The 19,621-nt window shown below is 47.2% G+C and overlaps 1 protein-coding gene across 3 annotated transcripts; it reads right to left on the bottom strand.

Moving 5' to 3' along the window:
- Positions 1-1,390: 1,390 nt before the first annotated feature.
- Positions 1,391-17,263, bottom strand: KYAT1 (kynurenine aminotransferase 1). 3 transcript variants are annotated; one of them, XM_087704880.1, is made up of 14 exons: positions 17,165-17,263; positions 14,736-14,841; positions 11,833-11,891; positions 11,172-11,322; positions 10,001-10,150; positions 9,034-9,120; positions 7,715-7,843; positions 6,457-6,577; positions 6,290-6,366; positions 4,484-4,573; positions 4,200-4,386; positions 3,763-3,830; positions 2,258-2,344; positions 1,391-1,769 (listed from the first exon to the last, which is right to left on the bottom strand). In XM_087704880.1, exons 1-14 carry the CDS (start codon positions 17,188-17,190, stop codon positions 1,701-1,703), a joined length of 1,407 nt encoding a protein of 468 aa, XP_087561006.1. In that variant the 5' UTR covers positions 17,191-17,263; the 3' UTR covers positions 1,391-1,700. The 3 variants fall into 3 exon arrangements, with proteins under 3 accessions (XP_087561006.1, XP_087561005.1, XP_087561007.1); XM_087704879.1 differs by having other exon boundaries at positions 4,200-4,389; XM_087704881.1 differs by lacking the exon at positions 14,736-14,841 and having other exon boundaries at positions 4,200-4,389.
- Between the last annotated feature and the right edge of the window lie 2,358 nt (positions 17,264-19,621).

A 19,621-nucleotide genomic window follows, 5' to 3' on the forward strand; every position in this document is an offset into this window, starting at 1 on the left:
GAGTTTGACCTAGCGCATCATCACAGAACCCGTGCAAAGTTGTTCAGGTAACCAGGAAAGGTGAGCATCGCCTCTTCCGTCGATGCAGCCAAGCAATGCTGGCTATTGTGGTCTGGCAGAGAACCACTGCAGGTTAAAATTGATCGTGGGAATGAGAGGGAAGCCCAACCTCCCGAACTGTTGCTCTGTGCATGAGCTTTATAGGTTCACCCAAAAAACTGTGCCCGACTAAACTGCGTCGCTGACGTCATCAACAGGGCGACAACAGTGCGGAGACAGAAGCACGCTGTAAACCCTAAACCTAAAATTAACCCCTAAACCTAAACCTAACCCTAACCCTTAACCTAACCCCCCTAAACCTAACCCTTAACCTAACCCTAAACCTAACCCTAAACCTAACCCTAATCCTAACCCTTAACCTAACCCTTAACCTAACTCTAAACCTAACCCTTAACCTAACCCCCCTAAACCTAACCCTTAACCTAACCCTAACCCTTAACCTAACCCTTAACCTAACCATAACCCTTAACCTAACCCTAACCCTTAACCTAACCCTAACCCTAACCCTAACCCTAACCCTTAACCTAACCCTAAACCTAACCCTTAACCTAACCCTAAACCTAACCCTAAACCTAACCCTTACCTTAAGTTGAATCGGCTTGCTTTCAAAGCGCTATTTAAAGCGCCCTTCTTTCTCCGCGCTGGCTGTTGTCGCCCTGTTGATGACGTCAGCGACGCGGTTTAATCGGGCGCGACTTAGTCGAGCGCGGTTTTGACGGGTCACGAGTTTTACAGTCCCTTCCAGACAGTGGTGGGATTCAAAATTTTCTTGCTACAGGTTCTTTGGGCGTGGTATGGCTTTGTGGGTGTGGTAGGGGAAGGATACTATACAATCCCCATTCCCTCCCCACTCCAGGGGAAGGATACTGTGAAATCCCCATTCTCTCCCCATCAACTGGGACTCAGGAGGCAGAGAATAGATGGGGGCAGGGCCAGTCAGAGGTGGCATTTGCCGGTTCTCCAAACTACTCAAAATTTCCACTACCGGTTCTCCAGAAGTGGTCAGAATCGGCTGAATCCCACCTCTGCTTCCAGCCCTAGGATTCTACACATAGCAATAGCAATAGCAGTTAGACTTATATACCGCTTCATAGGGCTTTCAGCCCTCTCTAAGTGGTTTACAGAGTCAGCATATCGCCCCCAACAACAATCCGGGTCCTCATTTCATCCACCTCGTAAGGATGGAAGGCTGAGTCAACCCTGAGCCGGTGAGATTTGAACCGCTGAACTGCAGATAACAGTCAGCTGAAGTGGCCTGCAGTACTGCACCCTAACCACTGCGCCACCTCGGCTCCCACATAGCTGGGAACAAACAGCTTTGCAGACAAAACAGCACGGAGTGCAATTTTAATTAAAACTTTTACACCCTGAGAAAGTAGCAACCCCTGGGAGGTTTTCAGCATCTTCAGGGGTGTGAATATTCTTTGACACACACAACTGTTATCGCCACTGGGCTGAGTGGCAGCCCCCATCATCTTGCTGAGACCTCGGGAGACCAGCTGGCCGGGAGCCTCACAGACCCCGCAGAGGGAGGAGGAAAGGAAATCAGTGTGCAAATTGCCCAGGAAACCAGTCTCCCCGTAGGGCAGGTGGCCAACAGTTCCCAAAGCTTGCCTCGGCTTCTCTCTTCTCTTGATGTGTCAGTGGTTTTGCCTTTCCTGGCTCCATTCTTTCAAGATGTCCCCGGCAGCTTCCAAAGTCGAATCCTCCTGAAAGATGGAAAGAAAAAAGGATGAGCTTTTTAAAAATAAAATATATTTTTTATTGAATCATTATTTCGAAAAAGTGATAAATTAAACATGAAACAGGATTAGGACGGGACAGGAAAAAGGCAGAGGAAGGAGGAAGGAAGGAAGAAAATGGATGAAAAAGGGGAAAGGAAGATTTTCATCACGTGAACATGGAAATATTGCAACAGTCATAAGTGTGAGGAATGGTCGGTTGAATGCCACTTTTTTGACTGCTGCTGTAACTTTGAACGGTCACTAAATGAATTATTTCTTAAGTGGAGGACTACCTGTATATTGGTTAAAAAAAAATCCCACAATTCCAAGAAGCTCTTTCTTTTTAGTCTGCCTAGAAACCCAGACTGAAAAAGTAACTTTTAAACATTATTTGCTGTTCACTGACACATACAGACACAGACACAGACACAGACACAGACACAGACACAGACACAGACACCGGGTAACTTCACCTTTGCAAAGCAGAAACGCAGGAAATGTTCAAAATTCTTCTTCTGCGGGAGACTGTAGAAAGCAGAGACAGGGATGGAAGCCAGTCGCTGTAGGGGAAGGACATGGAAAATCAGCACAAAAGCACAAAATACACTTCTCTCTAAAAAAAAGAAAAGAACTGAGAGCAGAATTTATTCTATGTTAGGATCATTAATGTATCAGCCACTTTGTGAGTTCCACTCAAAAGGCAGTTTGGGAAGTTGCAATGTCTTCTTGTCCATCGTCCCTAAAAATGAGGTTTACCTTTCTCAAAAAAAAAAAAGAGAGAAAGAAAAATGGGGCAAAATGTTTCCAGTTCAGAATAAAAAATTAATAAAGGAATATTTTTTTAATGTTGCAAGATGCTGAGAGTCATTGTATAAACAAACAAACATTTATTCCACTTCCTCTGGATGCATGTTTTAGAAATGAATTATTGGTGTTGCCAATTTATCATAAAGAAAGGGATCAACTAATCAAGGAGAAATGGGGAAGATGGGGAAGAAATGGAGAGTGACCGATTTTATTTTCCTGGGCTCCAAGATCAGCGCAGATGGGGACTGCAGCCAAGAAATTAAAAGAGGATTTCTCCTGGGGAGGAAAGCGATGTGAAATCTAGACAGCAGACTAAAAGACAGAGATATCATCCTGCCAACAAAAGTGTGCCTAGCCAAGGCTGTGGTTTTCCCAGTTGCAATGGATGGCTGTGAAGGTTGGACCACAAGGAAGGTTGAGCGCCAAAGAATGGAGGCCTTTGAACTCTGGTGCTGGAGAAGAAGACTCCTGCATTGAGTCCCTTGGACTGCAAGGCCATCCAACCGGTCAGTCCTAGAGGAGATCAACCCAGACTGCTCTTTAGAAGGCCAGATCCTGAAGAGGAAACTCAAAGACTTTGGCCACCTAAGGAGAAGGAAGAAGGACTCCCTGGAGAAGAGCCTCACGCTGGGAACAATGGAGGGCAGAAGAAGAAGAAGGGGACGGCAGAGAAGGAGGTGGCTGGATGGAGTCCCCGAAGCAGCTGATGTGAGCTTAAATGGATTCCAGAGGATGGTAGAGGACAGGAAGGCCTGGAGGAACGTTGTCCATGGGGTCGCAATGGGTCAGACTTGACTTTGCAACTAACAACAACAATCAAGGAGAGATCCATTCTAGAACTAAGGAGACATTTACTGACAGTGAAAACGATTCGTCGGTGGGATGGCTTGTCTCCAAAAGTTGTGGGTGCGCTGCTCCATCCCTGGAGGTTTTTACGAAGAGACTGAACAGCTACTTGTCCAAAATGGTAGAGGGTCTCCTACTTGAGCAGGGGGTTGGACTACAAGACCTCCAGGGTCCCTTCCAACTCTGTTCTTCTGTAACAAGAACCAGCTGGTAAAAACCTTCCGGGTGAAACTTCAGAGCCCTAGTAAGGGAGAATTATTTGGGGCTCAGGGCTGAAATGAGGGGTCCTGGGTGCTCAGAGAGACCCTCTCCATTCTCCGCTCACCTTGTTCTTAATCATCCATTTTGCAAAACGAAAATCGTAGGGTTCTTCCGAAGGGGGCAAATCGATTTCTGGAAGAGAAGACAAAGGATAGGACAGATTAGATTAGATTAGATTTAATGAATTTATAGGCCGCCCAATCCCGAAGGACTCCGGGCGGCTTACAACAAATACATTTAAAAAATAGAAAAGTTAAAAACACAGAAACATAAGATTAAAAAAGACCACAACATACACCCAGTCTAATCGGGGCTGGACCTCAGTCATGAGGTCAACAGCCCGGGGCCTGCCGGAATAGCCAGGTCTAAATGGCCTTTCGGAAGGCCATGAGAGTGGGCAGGGTCCGGATCTCTGGGGGCAGAGCGGCTAAGCCTCCCCTCTCCGTTTACTAAAGTCCCTGCCATCCCCGGGACGTTTGGCGTGGCTGGGGGCAAACTCACTAAACGTCGAGAGGTCGGCAATCAGGAAGTAGGTGCCCTCTGGCACGATGGGCTTCATGCCCACCGAGACCAGGTTCTCCACCAGCAGGTCCCGTTTCCGCTGAAGCTCTTGGGGCAGCTTCACGAAATAGCTTTCCGGCTTGCCCAGGCGCTCCAGCTCTGCTTCAAGCCCTTGGGCCACGGCCTCCTGCTGAAGCAAAGGGCGAGAGAGAGAGAGAACGATGGGGAAGCAAGCCAGCGTCGCATGGGGTCAAGCCAGCAAGGGGCAGGCCCTGTCCGCTTACCTGAGCCGCCGTGGCACAGTGGTAGATGGCATTTTGGTGAACGGTTCTTAGGTGCTTCAAGAGGCGATCGGGCCCAATGGCCCAGCCGACCTGTCGAGGAGAAAAGAGGATTATTTCGTGTCTTTCGTGTTTCTTCTTCACAGCCTCGGCTATTATATTCCTAAGTCGGCAACCCTACCGCCTCCTGCCACATTCCTCCCAACGGCCGGTGAGATCCCACAGGGTGGGCCTCCTTCAGATGCCGTCAGCCAGACAGTGTCGGCTGGCGGGCCCCCGGAGGAGAGCCTTCTCTGTGGCGGCTCCGACCCTTTGGAACAAGCTACCCCCGGAAATCCGGACCTCGCCCACTCTCATGGCCTTCAGAAAAGCTGTAAAAACCTGGCTATTCCGGCAGGCCCCGGGCTGTTGACCTCATTGGGGAGCTCCAGCCCCGATCGTAATGAATGTTTGTGTGTTGTTTTTAATATGTTTTTATTGTCATTTTTTATTATTCTTCTTTCTCCGATGTAAGCCACCCAGAGTCCTCCGGGATTGGGCGGCCTATAAATCGATTTAATAAATAAATAAAATAAATAAAATAATAAATAAAATAATATAAATAAAATTAAAATAAATAAAATAAATAAAATAAAATAAATAAAATAAATAAAATAAATAAAATAAATAAAATAAATAAAATAAATAAAATAAATAAAATAAATAAAATAAATAAAATAAATAAAATAAATAAAATAAATAAAATAAATAAAATAAATAAAATAAATAAAATAAAATAAAATAAATAAATAAAATAAATAAAATAAATAAAATAAATAAAATAAATAAAATAAATAAAATAAATAAAATAAATAAAATAAATAAAATAAATAAAATAAATAAAATAAATAAAATAAATAAAATAAATAAAATAAATAAAATAAATAAACAAACTAATAAATAAATAAACTCGTGGCTCTTTCATCCGTCTGCTGCGGCTCCCGGTCGCCGGTCGGCTCCACCATTGAGAGGGATTCCGGTTAGGACAGGTGGAGGAAAAAGGACGCCCTGCTAGGAGGAGACTCTATGGTGGTAGTGGGGGGGAAGTGGACTTCCAGTGGGCTCCGGAATTGACGGGAGGGGGGGGGTCCGGTTACGGCCTTTGTGGCTCTTTGAGTGTTTAAGGTTGCCGACCCCCGGGCCTAAAAGTCGACAGCTGGTTCTGCCGTTAAAAGAAAATGTTTGTCAAGGTTCTGACTAGAGTGTATGTGTGATGAGTGTGTCCATGAGTGTGTCTGTGGGTGTGTGGAGTGTGTAACAGGTAGGTGGCTCGACTTACAACCCACTTGTTTAGTGGCCAAGGTTACTAACTTTGCACTGAAAACAGTGATTTTGCGATTGTTTGCCACACGGCCCGTGGCAGCCCCCCCCCCCCGTGGTCACGTGATCGGAATTTGGCCGCTTGGCCACTGACTCACATTTATGACCGTTGCTGTGTCATGTGATCCCCCCTTTTGTGACCGTCGGACAAGCAAGAGTCCACGGGGAAGCCAGATTCATTTAAGGACCACCTCACTGATTAAACAAGGGTGGCGATTCACTTAGCGACTGAGCCAAGGAAGGTTGTAAATGGGGCAAGGCTCACTTCGCAACTGTCTCGCTCAGTCATGGAGGCTTTGAGCCCCATGGAGGCTGTGGGTTGAACATTTGCTGTAGATCTATATTTCTACATTTAGTGGAGAGCAACTTGCGATACATCGAACCGGAGGCCTCCCTGTGTGCAAGACCCCTCCTCGAATGCTGCGCCCGCCACGCCAGGCCCCGCCTCACCTTCCATCCGGTGGCACTGAAGGTTTTGCCAGCGCTGCTAATGCTCACCGTCCGCTCCCACATCCCTGGCAAACTGGCTATAAAACAGAGAGAGGGAAGATGAGCCTCCCGTCTCTTCGGGCCGAGGACATTTGTGGGGGAAACCCACAGCCGTCGGATGTCCTCACCCATCCTCACGTGCTCATTCCCGTCGTAAACCAGCCACTCGTAGACCTCGTCGCTGAAACAGACCACGTCGTGCCTGACGCACAGCTCCGCCAAGTGCTCCATTTCTGCTCTGCTGAAAACCTGCAGGGCCCAGAGGGACAGGCGGTTGGTTCCCTCTGAAACGCAACTCTCACCACAACAACCACGCACACACACAGACACACCCCTGGAAGGAGGGCTAGAGCCGGCCCAGGCACTCCAATCGCGCCCACCTCCCAGCTTCTCCATTTGATAAAAACTGGGGAGGGAAGGCTGGGGGGTGGGTGGGTGGGAGGGAGGGATGAATATTAGGCTTGACGAGGGATGTTAGATTTTAATGTAATATGATTGCACATGTATACTGTCTTCTCTTGATATGTGAAGTATATTGATATGGAAGCATAAATACCATCAACATAGAATGGAGTTTGCTCCGAAGCTGAAATACACCAATGAGAGGAAGAGTGGGAAACAGAGGAGAGAGGAAAGATGGGAAGAGAGGGATAGGAGGGAGGGTAAGGGGGGAAGATGAGGAGAATAAGGAGGAGTGGAATGAGGAGAGAGGAGAAGGAGAAAGGAAGGGGGAGTAGAGTAGGAAAGGATGATGGAGGGAAGAAAGGAGGGAGGAGAGAGGCAGAAGAAAGAGGTGTATGGAGAGCAGAAGAGCTAATAATGGGTTTTTATCTTTCTGGGCGTTGATGACAAGAGGAACTGATGTAATTATTACTTAATACAGTGGTTCCCAAACGTGGCAACTTTAAGACTTGTGGACTTCAACTCCCAGAATTCTCCAGCCAGCTCTGCTGGCTGGAGAATTCTGGGAGTTGAAGTCCACAAGTCTTAAAGTTGCCACGTTTGGGAACCACTGACTTAATACAATAGGATACTGGCTATGTAATAGTATACATGTGATTGTATGTTATGAAAATGGAAAATAAAAAAGTATATTTTCAAAAACAGCCTGAAAACGGTACCCAAAATAGCCCGAAAAACGGCCAAAAAGGCCGTTTCCCAGCACCCCAGCACCCACGAACAGCAGCTGGTGATGGCACCCATGCGCACAGAGAGGGCATTGAGTGACACCTCTGGCATCCCGGGTTTAAGGTTTCCTGCTTGAGCAGGGGGTTGGAGTAGAAGACCTCCAAGGTCCCTTCCAGCCCTAGGAGTCTATGATTTAAATGCACCCCCTCTTCCCCCCCCCCAATGGCCATATTACTACGGCAGAGAATCCATCCTTACCTTCCCCAAAGGGTTGTTGGGAGAATTCAAAACTAGAACTTTGGTCCGCTTGGTGAAGGCTGCCTCCAGTTCGGCTGGATCAAGTTGCCAGTCTCTGCTGGATGCCAGCTTTTCACTTTGGGCAACTTTCTGGAGCAGAGAGAAAAAGGACATTGGCGGATGACCTGGTGCCCTCCAGATTCATTCATTTAACCTGAAAGTTACAAATCTCCCACTGTCTCTTTTACAGCCTGAGAAACTAGGGAGGGTTCCTCTCTGATCCTCTTTCTCTGCCCCTTATGCAGCTCAAGGCTATGCCGTCTCTTATCTGTTCTCTAAAACAACATTAAGAGAATCTTGTCACTCTGAAGGTTCAAATCTCCCACTGTCCCTTTTACAGCCTGAGAAACGAGGGAGGGTTCCTCTCTGAGCCTCTTTCTATGCCCCTTATGCAGCTCAAGGCTATGCCGTCTCTTATCTGTTCTCTAAAACAACATTAAGAGAATCTTGTCACTCTGAAGGTTCAAATCTCCCACTGTCCCTTTTACAGCCTGAGAAACGAGGGAGGGTTCCTCTCTGAGCCTCTTTCTATGCCCCTTATGCAGCTCAAGGCTATGCCGTCTCTTATCTGTTCTCTAAAACAACATTAAGAGAATCTTGTCGCTCTGAAAGTACAAATCTCCCACTGTCTCTTTTACAGCCTGAGAAACTAGGGAGGGTTCCTCTCTGAGCCTCTTTCTATGCCCCTTATGCAGCTCAAGGCTATGCCGTCTCTTATCTGTTCTCTAAAACAACATTAAGAGAATCTTGTCGCTCTGAAAGTACAAATCTCCCACTGTCCCTTTTACAGCCTGAGAAACGAGGGAGGGTTCCTCTCTGAGCCTCTTTCTATGCCCCTTATGCAGCTCAAGGCTAAGCCGTCTCTTATCTGTTCTCTAAAACAACATTAAGAGAATCTTGTCAGTCTGAAGGGACAAATCTCCCACTGTCTCTTTTACAGCCTGAGAAACTAGGGAGGGTCTCTTCGGAGCCTCTTTCTATGCCCCTTATGCAGCTCAAGGCTATGCCGTCTCTTATCTGTTCTCTAAAACAACATTAAGAGAATCTTGTCAGTCTGAAAGTACAAATCTCCCACTGTCTCTTTTACAGCCTGAGAAACTAGGGAGGGTTCCTTTCTGAGCCTCTTTCTCTGCCCCTTGTGCAGCTAAAGGCTAAGCGGCCTCTTATCCGTTCCCTTGGCAAACCCCCAAGGTCTTTCCCACAGAACACCAATGCCCTTAAATCTGAAACGTGTCCTTCCCTTCCTTATTTAGGTGACCCATTAGTGGGCATTCACTCACCAGCCGGAGGGGTACAAAGACGGGTCTCCCGCCTGCCATTTTGGTCATGGGTTCATAGCAGTCGAAGTACGGCTCAATTATAATCACCTAGAGAAAACCAAGAGGGGGTTCGGTGTTTAATTGAATCAAGGACCGGCATGTTATCTTATCACACAAATACACTCTTAACACAGAGATAGTTTTTAGGCTCCCACATTCACCCATTTTCAAAGACGGCAAACACCCACTTTCAAACAACCTTAGCAGCTGGGGAATTCTGGGAGTGGATATTCACACAGCGGGAAGGACGCTTCCATTCCCGGAATCCTCAGCCTGTCAGGGTTCCAAATAGCATCCAAAAGTACGTCAGAGTCCAAGGCAAAGTATTGCTCAAAGTTCCAATTTATTAAGAGAGCCACGTTGGCACATCTGGGACATTAACCCGATTCTGAAAGTTTCCCCGGTTTCCCCCACCCAGTTGAAAGTTCAACATCTTGCTCCCTCCCCCACCCACGAGTCCATCACACGGCCCAATCTCCCACTGCCACGTTGGCAGCTCCACCCATCCAGTTCCAGTTCCGGTGCAGAGACAAAAGATGACCTTGGCTTTCTAGAAAGAATGTTGTTATGGCTACATAGCATCTAACCCCATACAGTCCATTTTCCCCCCAATAGAAAATGCACAGCAGAATAATAGAAAGTGTGGCAGGCCAAAGACCCAAAAGAAAAGATGGCTGCAGATGGCCTGACGCACCCCTGGATAAACCACGGCAAGGGAATTCTGGGAGTTGAAGTCCATGCAGCCCTGGAAAGGGGGCAGCCTGGGAGAAGCAATTGCCAGCTTGACCAAACGCAGCCCAGTGAAAGCAGCTGAGATGCCTCCTTCAATGGTTCAGCCGAGTCCGCTGCTCCCTGCCCACCGCGATTGAAACCCCGGACCCCCCCCCCGCTTCACTGAAGGAGGATGGATGGGTACCCCGTTCATTACCTCGTCCCCCTCGTCCACCAGGGCCTGGAAGCAGCAGAAGAGAGCCTCGTACGCCCCCACCGTCACCATTATGTTCTTCAGAGGGTCCAGGTCCCTCTGGAGCAGCTTCCCAAAAAAACGAGCCAGGATCTCCACCAATCGCGGATGCCCCTGTGGGGGGAAAAAATCAGAAAACAATCAAGGATCCTTTTCCTGTTGGGGCCGAAACCCTGAAAAGAAGTCTAGTTTCCAGGAAAAAAAAAAAAATCGTAAATCTTTGGGACTCCTGGATTCAACAAATGGGCCTGAATGTTTGCCAGGTGATGAGTGCCCAAAATGCAGTCACATGACCCTGGGGGATTTTGTTCTGACGGGAGGCTTCCCGAGAGCCTGAAGGAAACTCCTGGTCCCGACAAAACCCTCTGTTATTAATTGCCTGTGAATTCTGCTCATTCACCTCCAGCAAAGTCTTTCAAGGGAGGATTTACGGTCACAGACCTTAGCTGGCTTGGAGAGCTGCCAGGCCGAGATCTGCAAAACCTGGCAAGGAGCCTCGGAGAGTCACGAACGAATTAAGTGAACTAATTGTCTCCTGCAAACTCCACTCCCCTTTCGCTCCTCTTTTATTCCCTCTGGGAGGTGCCATTCACCGCCCACCTGTGGCCTTACTCCCAAGTCAACTCTTATTCCTTAGCTGCTCCCTTTCTCTGGCCACTCTTTGCATGTGCACACTGGGAACAGGCTCCAGCTGTTCTTCTGCCTCACTGATCTCTGACTCTGAAGGCAGCTGATAACTATCAGATGGCCCTGGCCCCCCTCTCTGCCTCCGACACAGAGCCCTCATCATCAGAGCCTTCCCCAGACTCCAGGACTGGCCCAGCTTCCTCCCCAACCTCCTCATCTCCGAATCTGCTGCCAGTTCTGCTGCCCGCTGGCGAGCTACACGTGTGACCGTCAGAATTTCAAACCCGGGTAAAACCCTGAGGACGCCTGTTGTAACTTTGCATCAATTTTGAAGAGGTTGGCCGTAATCTGAGGACTACCTGTTGCTGACTTATTTGATGTTATTTGAAGCAGAAGTTAAAATTTGGTGAACCAATCACAGCGCCCAAATTTGTCCCAGACGGTTAACCAGAAACCAGAAACAAACTTCACCCGTAATTTATGTACGGAAGGCAGAGGTTTCACATACAAAGGCCTGCGTGTATTGGTGGACCTTGGTGTTCTCTCCGCTGATCGCTTCCACGTAGGCCTTCTTGATGAAATCCGGCGGGGAGAAATTGGGGAAACCTTGGCCCAAATTCACTGCCTTGTGTGTAGCCGCTAGTCGGGAAAATTCCACCCTAAGGGGAGAATAAAAATCATTTTAAAAATTGGCATAACCTTGGCCTAATGGTTAAGGCGCCAACCAGGCTAGAGAGCCAGAGGTCCTGAGTTCTAGTCCTGCCTTGGCCATTAAAAAGCCAACTGCGGGAACTTTGGGCCACCCCCTCTCCCAGCCTCGCCCACCTCCCAGAGTTGTTGTGGGGGAAAAGAGGAGAAGGAAGACGTGCTCGATAGGTTTCCCACCTTGGATTATTTATTTAAAAAAACAATAACAAAAGGCAGGATGTAAATAAATAATATGAAATCCATGACGGTTCGACGTTAAAATGGATGCTGTTCGTGGAAAACCTTATTTCCCATGAGGAATGGGGCGGCTTTACGTTTTTGTAAACTGTCCCCACTCTCTGACAAATAATTTGGATTTTGCGGGTGCCTCAGAGGGTCCCGGGGAGACGATGGGGGTCCTTGGGCCACCCTTAAAGAAACCCCCAAACCTTTCCCGAAGAAGCGAACGACGAACTGCCTACCAGATATTCTTGTCCACCCCTTCCAAGCGACGGGCGTGAATTGCCTTGGCCATTTTTTCCTAGATTAAAAAAGAAAAAGGAACCGATGGTGAATAACTCCATAACTCCTTGTGCCGAGGTGGCGCAGTGGTTAAATGCAGCACTGCAGGCTACTTCAGCTGACTGCAGTTCTGCAGTTCGGCTGTTCAAATCTCACCGGCTCAGGGTTGACTCAGCCTTCCATCCTTCCGAGGTGGGTGAAATGAGGACCCGGATTGTTGTTGGGGGCAATATGCTGACTCTGTAAACCGCTTAGAGAGGGCTGAAAGCCCTATGAAGCGGTAGATAAGTCTAACTGCTATTGCTATTGCTATACCATGGGCTGACCAACCCCAGCTAAGTCCCTCTTCAGGTAGCCCTCGACTTACGACCATTCATAGTTTATGACCGTGCTGAAAAATGTCCTCACACCTATCAAATGTTGCAGCATCCCCGTTCAATAATGAGAGTTTGGGCGCTTGGGAAACAAGCATATATTCATATATTTAAGAGGTTTGCCTCCTTCCAGGCCATGTGCAATCTTCCCCATCAAACACAGTCAGTGGGGGAAGATGGATTCCCTTACAGTGTTTCTCAACCTTGGCCACTTGAAGATGTCCGGATTTCAACTCCCAGAATTCCCCAGCCAGCGAAAGCTGGCTGGGGAATTCTGGGAGTTGAAGTCCGGACATCTTCAAGTGGCCAAGGTTGAGAAACACTGCCTTAACAACTGCATGTTTCGCATAACAACTGCAGTGACTCACTTAACAACTTTAATTAAAAAAACTGTCGATCTGGCGTAACTTACTTAACTACCACATTGCTTAGCAACTTAATTCCGGCCCCAATTTTGGCCGTAAACCGAAGACTGCCCAGTAGTTGTTTTTCCCTTCCTTGCAAATGTAGCTGATCCCCGAAGGCCCAACCACTGCTGCCTTAGAAAGGAGACCACTCAGAGATGCAAGGGAGAGGCCGGTCTTTAAAGCCGGAAAAACATCCTGGGAGAAAATCGGAGCCAAGGAAAATTCCAGAGAAATCCCGCAGAACTTCTGAGTGTGTTTTAGGGAAATTGTGCACAAGTCTTGTTTTTCTTCCCACGCTTCAGTTACAAGGAAATATCTCAGATGTTGGTTTTTCCCCCCAGATTGAGGAATATGAAAAGAGCCAGCGACCCAGAAGAACACAAAAGTGTGTCACACAACAAACACACTTCAGGCATCCAGGTCAACCAGCAGGAGCTCACAAACACGCCGTTTTGCACACACAGGGGAGAACTTCCCACCTCTCTTGGAAGGAGAGAAAACTTCAGAGAAATTTGCACTGCTCTTTCAAGGTGGCCCCTGTTGAAATGGGTTCCACCACAAAACCGCGGACAACAAAATCGCGGTCGACGAAAGCGCGTATGTGACGTCATCACAGCGCGACGAAAAAGATCGAAAAATGTAAAAATAAAGCGAAAACCTTACCCTAACCCCCCCAAACCTAACCCTAAACCCTTAACCTAACGAAAAACCTAACGCTAACGCTGTAAACCTAACCCTAGCCCTTAACCTAACCCTTACCTTTATGTGAATCGGCTTGCTGTAATTTAATTTTTATTTCAATTTTTCGATCTTTTTCGTCGCGTTGTGATGACGTCACATACGCGATTTCGTCGACCGCGCTTTTGTGGAACGCGGTTTTGATGGGTCACGGTGGAAATGGGAAGTCCGCTCCGTTTCAGCTGCTGATTCTTAATCTTCTCACAAGACTTGGGACTTTAGGCAAACAATTAAGCAAAAACTGTGACGCACACCGGGTGTTTTTTTTTCTTTTGCACAACATCTCCCCCCCCCACTAACTCTTCCATTTTGCAAATAGATAATAATGTTGCATTAAATTTAAATGCTCCCCAATTCCCAATGACTCTGCACAGCTTCTTATTCCCCGCTTTCCTCCTGAATTTCTGTGAAGAGAAAGCTAGTGCCTCAGGGAGAAAGAATTGCATTCTTTTCCTGACATGCTAGTTCTCTCCTTACGGGGAATTACAATGCCCCTAATTTGAGTGAAGGTGGCAGGGAGGTGAACATTCTTCCTGGCTGTGCCAGTTCTCTCCTTGCGTGTGAATTTCATGCTCTACGCCAGGGGTCTCCAAACTTGGCAACTTTTAAACAGGTGGACTTCCCCAGAAACCCCAAGCCGGCTAAGGAATTCTGGGAGTTGAAGTCCACCTGTCTAAAAGTGGCCAGGTTTGGAGGCCTCTCCTCGAGGCAACAAATCCTAGTTACTGAACCATGGTGTTCTGACCGAGGCTTCCCAAGAGCATGAAGGAAACTCCTGGTCCCGACAAAACCCCCTTTTATTAATTTGCTGTGAATTCTGCTCATTCACCTCCAGCAAAATCTTTCAAGGGAGGATTTACGGTCACAGACCTTCTCTGGCTTGGAGAGCTGCCATGCCGAGATCTGCAGAATTTGGCCAGGAGCCTCGGAGAGTCACCAACCAAGGAAGCGAACTAATGGTCTCCTGCAAACTCCACTCCCCTTTCGCTCCTCTTTTATTTCCTCTGGGAGGGGCCATTCACTGTCCACCTGTGGCTTTACTCCCAAGTCTGTTGGGCTTTAGCTCTTCCCTTCATCTGGTCACTCTGTGCATGCGCCCACTGGGAACAGGCTCCAGCTGTTCCTCTGCCTCACAGATGTCCGACTCCGAAGGCAGCTGATAACTGTCATACGGCTCTGGCTCCCCTCTCTGCCTCCGACACAGAGCCCTCATCATCAGAGCCTTCCCCAGACTCCAGGACTGGCCCAGGTGCCTCCCCAATGTCCCACTGGCTGAATCTGCTGCCAGCTTCACTGGCCACTGGCATGGGCCACAACACACAGCCAATCAGTTGTGCTTCCTACCTTGGTACGATAGTAGCCAAAGTACAAACACGTAGATGTTCTCCACAGACCATGAATCAAAGGCAGGCCGCGACAAGGCCAGCTGGCGGCCCGAAGACCTCTGCACCTTTTCATGCATAAATAGAACAAAATAAATGTTTAACACTCTGCCTAATGGAATCTTCTCCTCTTGGATTGGATTTGGGCCGTTCATAGGAACAAAAAGAAAAAAACCCTCTCCACATTTGCTTCAACAGTTAAGTTGGGATTCCTTCATTTGGGACAAGCCACAATGTCCCATTTTCTCTCCCCCGCCCCCCCCCCAACCGACACCTGTAGTTCAACCTTTCTAAACCAAGTTTTGCACATTAATCAGGGTTTAACCTGGGTTTAGTAAAGCAAGCAGAAGGGACCGTGGACTTTGGACAAAAATGTGGATGCTCTTGAATTGTGATGTTGGAGAAGATCTTCTGTGCATTCCATGGGCGGCCGAGGAAGCAAACCAAGATATCTCAAATGTGCTTTTTTTTTTCTTCAGAAGGCGACTGGACTGTTTTAGATACAGATTAACAGAGTTGGAAGGGACCTTGTAGGTCATCTAGTCCAACCCCCCGCTCAAGCAGGAGACCCTACACCATTTCTGACGGATGGCAGTCCAGTCTCTTCTTGAAAGTCTCAAGGGATGAAGCTCCCACAACTTTCTAATGTGACTTCTGTTCCATCGGTTGATTGTTCTCACGGTCAGGAAATTCCTCCTTGTTTCTAGGTTGAATCTCTCCTAGGTCAGTTTCCACCCATTATTCCTTGTCTGGCCTTCGGGGGCTTTGGGAAATAGCTTGACCCCCTTCCTCCTCTCTGTGGCAGCCCCTCAAATATCGGAAGATGCTATCCTGCCTCTCCTGGTCCTTCTCTTCACTAGACCAGCCGGGCCCAGTTCCTGCAACCGTTCTTCATGTTTTAGCCTCCAGTCCCCTCATCATCCTGGTTGCTCTTCTCTGCACTCTTTCTAGAGTCTCAACATCATTTTATAGTGTGGTGACCAAAACTGGATGCAAAACTGGAAGGAGGGTCAAAGAGACCCTCTATGCTAGAACTGAACAGCCCAGCCTCAACAGAAAGGGAATACAGCCCAGTCATTTCAGAAGGTTCATTCAAGTGCTAGTTAAACCAGGATTTCTCGATTTCAGTCACTTTAAGACATGTGGACTTCAACTCCCAGAATTCCCTGGTCCGAGGGGTGTGTGGAACTCCCAGAATTCCTCAGGGTGATCTGGGAGTTGAAGTCCAACTCACACTTCAGCGCTGACAAGGTTGAGAAACAGTGATGGGGTCTGAAGCAACCCAACTTAAAATATACTGATTAACCATCACACTTTCTGGGAATATAGTCTTAAGGTTCTCCATTCATTTCCCTTATCGCTAACCGGGAGACCAGATTACCCAGCCTACAAAACGATACCCAAAAAGGAAGATTAGAAAAAGATTTCTAAAAAAGATTAGAAAAAAAAAACGAGAAAGAAGAGTAAACAGCTTAAGGGGAAACAATACAATCAATCTGGATCTGAGTTGCAGAAAATCCAGACAATGGAAAGGCGAGAACTGGAATGTTTGCCAGCTACCAAATTCTTATCTGCCATCTAGATCAGTGTTTTTCAACCTTGGCAACTTGAAGATGTCTGGACTTCAACTCCCAGAATTCCCCAGCCAGCATTCGCTGGCTGGGGAATTCTGGGAGTTGAAGTCCAGACATCTTCAAGTTGCCAAGGTTGAAAAACACTGATCTAGATTATTGCAACCGCTTCTGAAAAACCTCAACAGCAGTCACCAAGTTTGCACAACACATTTCCCGGGTAAATTAAACCGAAACTATTCCTTCCCGGAGAGGACTGAAACCGGTTTGAGAGACAAAGAGAGTGGGAGAGAGAGAGAGAAAACCATTGACTTCCGATTCTTTCCAGTGCAGTGGGTTTAATAATGGCATTTACAGCCTGGACTTTGGGCATTGCATTTCCTTCCTACAACTTCACAAGGATTCAACTTTCAAATTAAAATCTAACTTCCATTATCGTTCCTGCTTGGAGTACAAAAGCCAACGGTGATTTCCCAACAGAAACAGGCCTGGAAACAGCCAGGAAGAAAAAAAGACAATAAACTAAAATCTCTTAGTTTGTAGGGGAATCTGGCACCAGATCCCTTTGTGTCCCCCCCACCTCCCCTCACCCTCTTGCAAAGTGACAGAGAGAGACCAAGGACACCCCTATTCAACCTTGAGCTGCAAATATTCTCTCCCGCTCGTAGTATTTCTTGTCGTTGCACAGCCCAATCTTTGAAGGAGGATTGAACTCAGCAGCCGAGTGACGCCAGAGGTGGAAACCCTGCCAGAAAGCCACAGCTGGCAAGAAGAACTTCACACATATACACACACAGACACGCAGTCAAAAGATACTTACAACTTTGCTTTCTCACAACACAGCATCTATCATACTTCCTGGTCCGAGCCCAAAGGCCTCTTCTTCCAACAGCTGATTCGTTCTCCTTTTCTAGTGGAGGGATAAAGGGACTGACAGCCAATCAGAAAAGCTACTGGCTGCATTTAAAAGTAGGCGTGTATGAGAGGGCCATGCGCTTCTATTTGGTGCATTAAGCCTTGTGAGCTGCAGCTGGTTCGGGGGGATTGCCATGTGGTTTGTGTTTGTGTGTGTGTGGTGTGTGTGTGTGTGTGTGTGTGTGTTTCTTTGCCCACAAATCAGGGTTTGGTCAATTTCAAACCCGCTGGCTTTATAATCCAGGTTATTCTCTGTCGATGAAAGTGGCAGCTGACAGTTTGGCAACATTGCACGCTAGTTCCCACATTGTACATCCATCATGTTATAGGATCGTCTGACTGATGATGTCGTGGCACGTCAAAACCGCGGTCCACTAAAGCGCGCCCGATTAAAGCGCGTACGTGACGGCATCAGCAGCGGTTCCACCACAAAAGCGCGTAGGACAAAATCGCGCTCGACAAAAGCGCGCTGTAACGTCATCACAGCGCGACGAAAAAGATCGAAAAAATGTAAAAATAAAGCTAAAACCTTCCCCTAACCCCCCCAAACCTAACCCTAAACCTAACCCTAACCCTAACTCTTAACCTAACCCTAAACCTAACCCTAAACCTAACCGTTAAAGTAACGAAAAACGTAACGCTAACCCTTATCCTAACGCTAACGCTAACGCTAACGCTCTAAAGCTAACCCTAACCCTTACCCTTACCCTTACCCTAACCCTAACCCTAACCCTTACCTTTATGTGAATCGGCTTGCTTTAATTTAATTTTTATTAATTTTTATTTGAATTTTTCGATCTTTTTCGTCGCGCTGTGATGACGTCAAAGGCGCGATTTTGTCGATCGCGCTTTTGCCGTCCGCGCTTTTGACGGGTCACGTCAGCAGCGCGACAAATACGACCGCGGAGAAAAAAAGGGCGCTTTAAAAAGCGCTTTTAAAGCAAGCCGATTCACATAAAGATAAGGGTTAGGTTTAAGTTTAGGGTTAGGTTTAGGTTTAGGGTTACGTTAAGCGTTAGGGTTAGCTTTAGGGTTAGGTTAAGGGTTAGAGTTAGGTTTAGCGTTAGGTTAAGGGTTAGGCTTAGGGTTAGGTTTAGGGTTAGATTTGGGGGTGTTAGGTTTAGATTTACGTGTTAATTTTAAGTTTACCGCTCACAGCGTGCTGTTTTCGTCGTGCTGTGATGACGTCACTTACGCGCTTTCGTCGAGCGCGCTTTAGTCTACCGCGGTTTTGTGGTGGAACCTGATGATGTTACCTAGCTGGGTTAACAAACGTCTGAGTGATGAATGAATGAAGATGAACGAATGATGGACACTGGTGATATTATTATCCTTCTTGGGTCATGAATATCCTTCTTGGTGTTTATCTTGGGTCGGCAAGGACCCTACAGTCCTCCTTCTCCTCCTCCTCCCTACAAACCCCACTCCCTTCTAACACTGATGATGTTACCTAGTTGGATCATGAAGCGTCTGCAAGAAAACAGCCATGCTCAGAGAGCATCCAGGACCCCACAGTCCTCCTTCTCCTCCTCCTCCTCTTCCTCAGATCCCCTTATTTCAACCTTGAGCTACAAATGTTCTCCTTGATCAATCGTCCTGTATTATTATTGCATACCTAAATGTACCTGGGTGTCTGCTGGGTTCCACCACAAAACCGCGTTCGACTAAAGCGCGCTCGACGAAACCGCGTAGCTGACGTCATCAACAGGGCGACAACAGCGCGGAGACAGAAGCACGCTGTAAACGCTAAACCTAAAATTAACCACTAAACCTAAACCTAACCCCACTAAACCTAATCCTAATCCTAACCCTAACCCTTAACCTAACCCTAAACCTAACCCTTACCTTAAGTTGAATCGGCTTGCTTTCAAAGCGCTATTTAAAGCGCCCTTCTTTCTCCGCGCTGGCTGTTGTCGCCCTGTTGATGACGTCAGCGACGCGGTTTAATCAGGCGCAGTTTAGTCGAGCACGGTTTTGTCGTGCCACGTGTCTGCTGGAAACAGGATTGTAAAAAAGGCTTTCTTTTTTGTTAATTAAAAAACAAGTTTCAGTTTCTGCTCTAATGAAATGGCAAAAAAATAGTCTTTTCATTCTCCTTCATTAATATTTCAGCTTTTTTTTCTTTCTCAGTCGGGTCAAAACTTGGCGATGAAAACAATGCCGCTTCGTGATTCCTCTCCCCCAAAACGACTTTTCTCTGGAATCTGATTCAATGAAAGTCTTCAGATTAGGTTGCTGTTTAGGGGCCATTAAAACCAACATCTTGGGGATGTTTGCGGTATTGTATACGCTGGGATATCAGCATCTACTTTCCTATTTTTAGAAACCAATTCTGGAAAGAAAAAAAGAAGAGAGGCTTGAT

The sequence above is a fragment of the Thamnophis sirtalis genome, unplaced genomic scaffold, assembly GCF_051295495.1.
Source record: "Thamnophis sirtalis isolate CommonGarterSnake01/CBP01778 unplaced genomic scaffold, rThaSir2_p1.2 scaffold_2, whole genome shotgun sequence".
Lineage (NCBI taxonomy): Eukaryota > Metazoa > Chordata > Lepidosauria > Squamata > Natricidae > Thamnophis > Thamnophis sirtalis.

Excerpts from the sequence above, each read along its gene's own strand:
- KYAT1 (XM_087704879.1), bottom strand. The coding sequence starts at position 17,190 with ATGCTGTGTTGTGAGAAAGCAAAGTT. Across the intron at positions 6,367-6,456 it reads GAATGAGCACGTGAGGATGG|CCAGTTTGCCAGGGATGTGG; the intron begins GTGAGGACATCC and ends TCTGTTTTATAG. Across the intron at positions 3,831-4,199 it reads TGCCGACCTCTCGACGTTTA|AAATCGATTTGCCCCCTTCG; the intron begins GTGAGTTTGCCC and ends CTTCTCTTCCAG.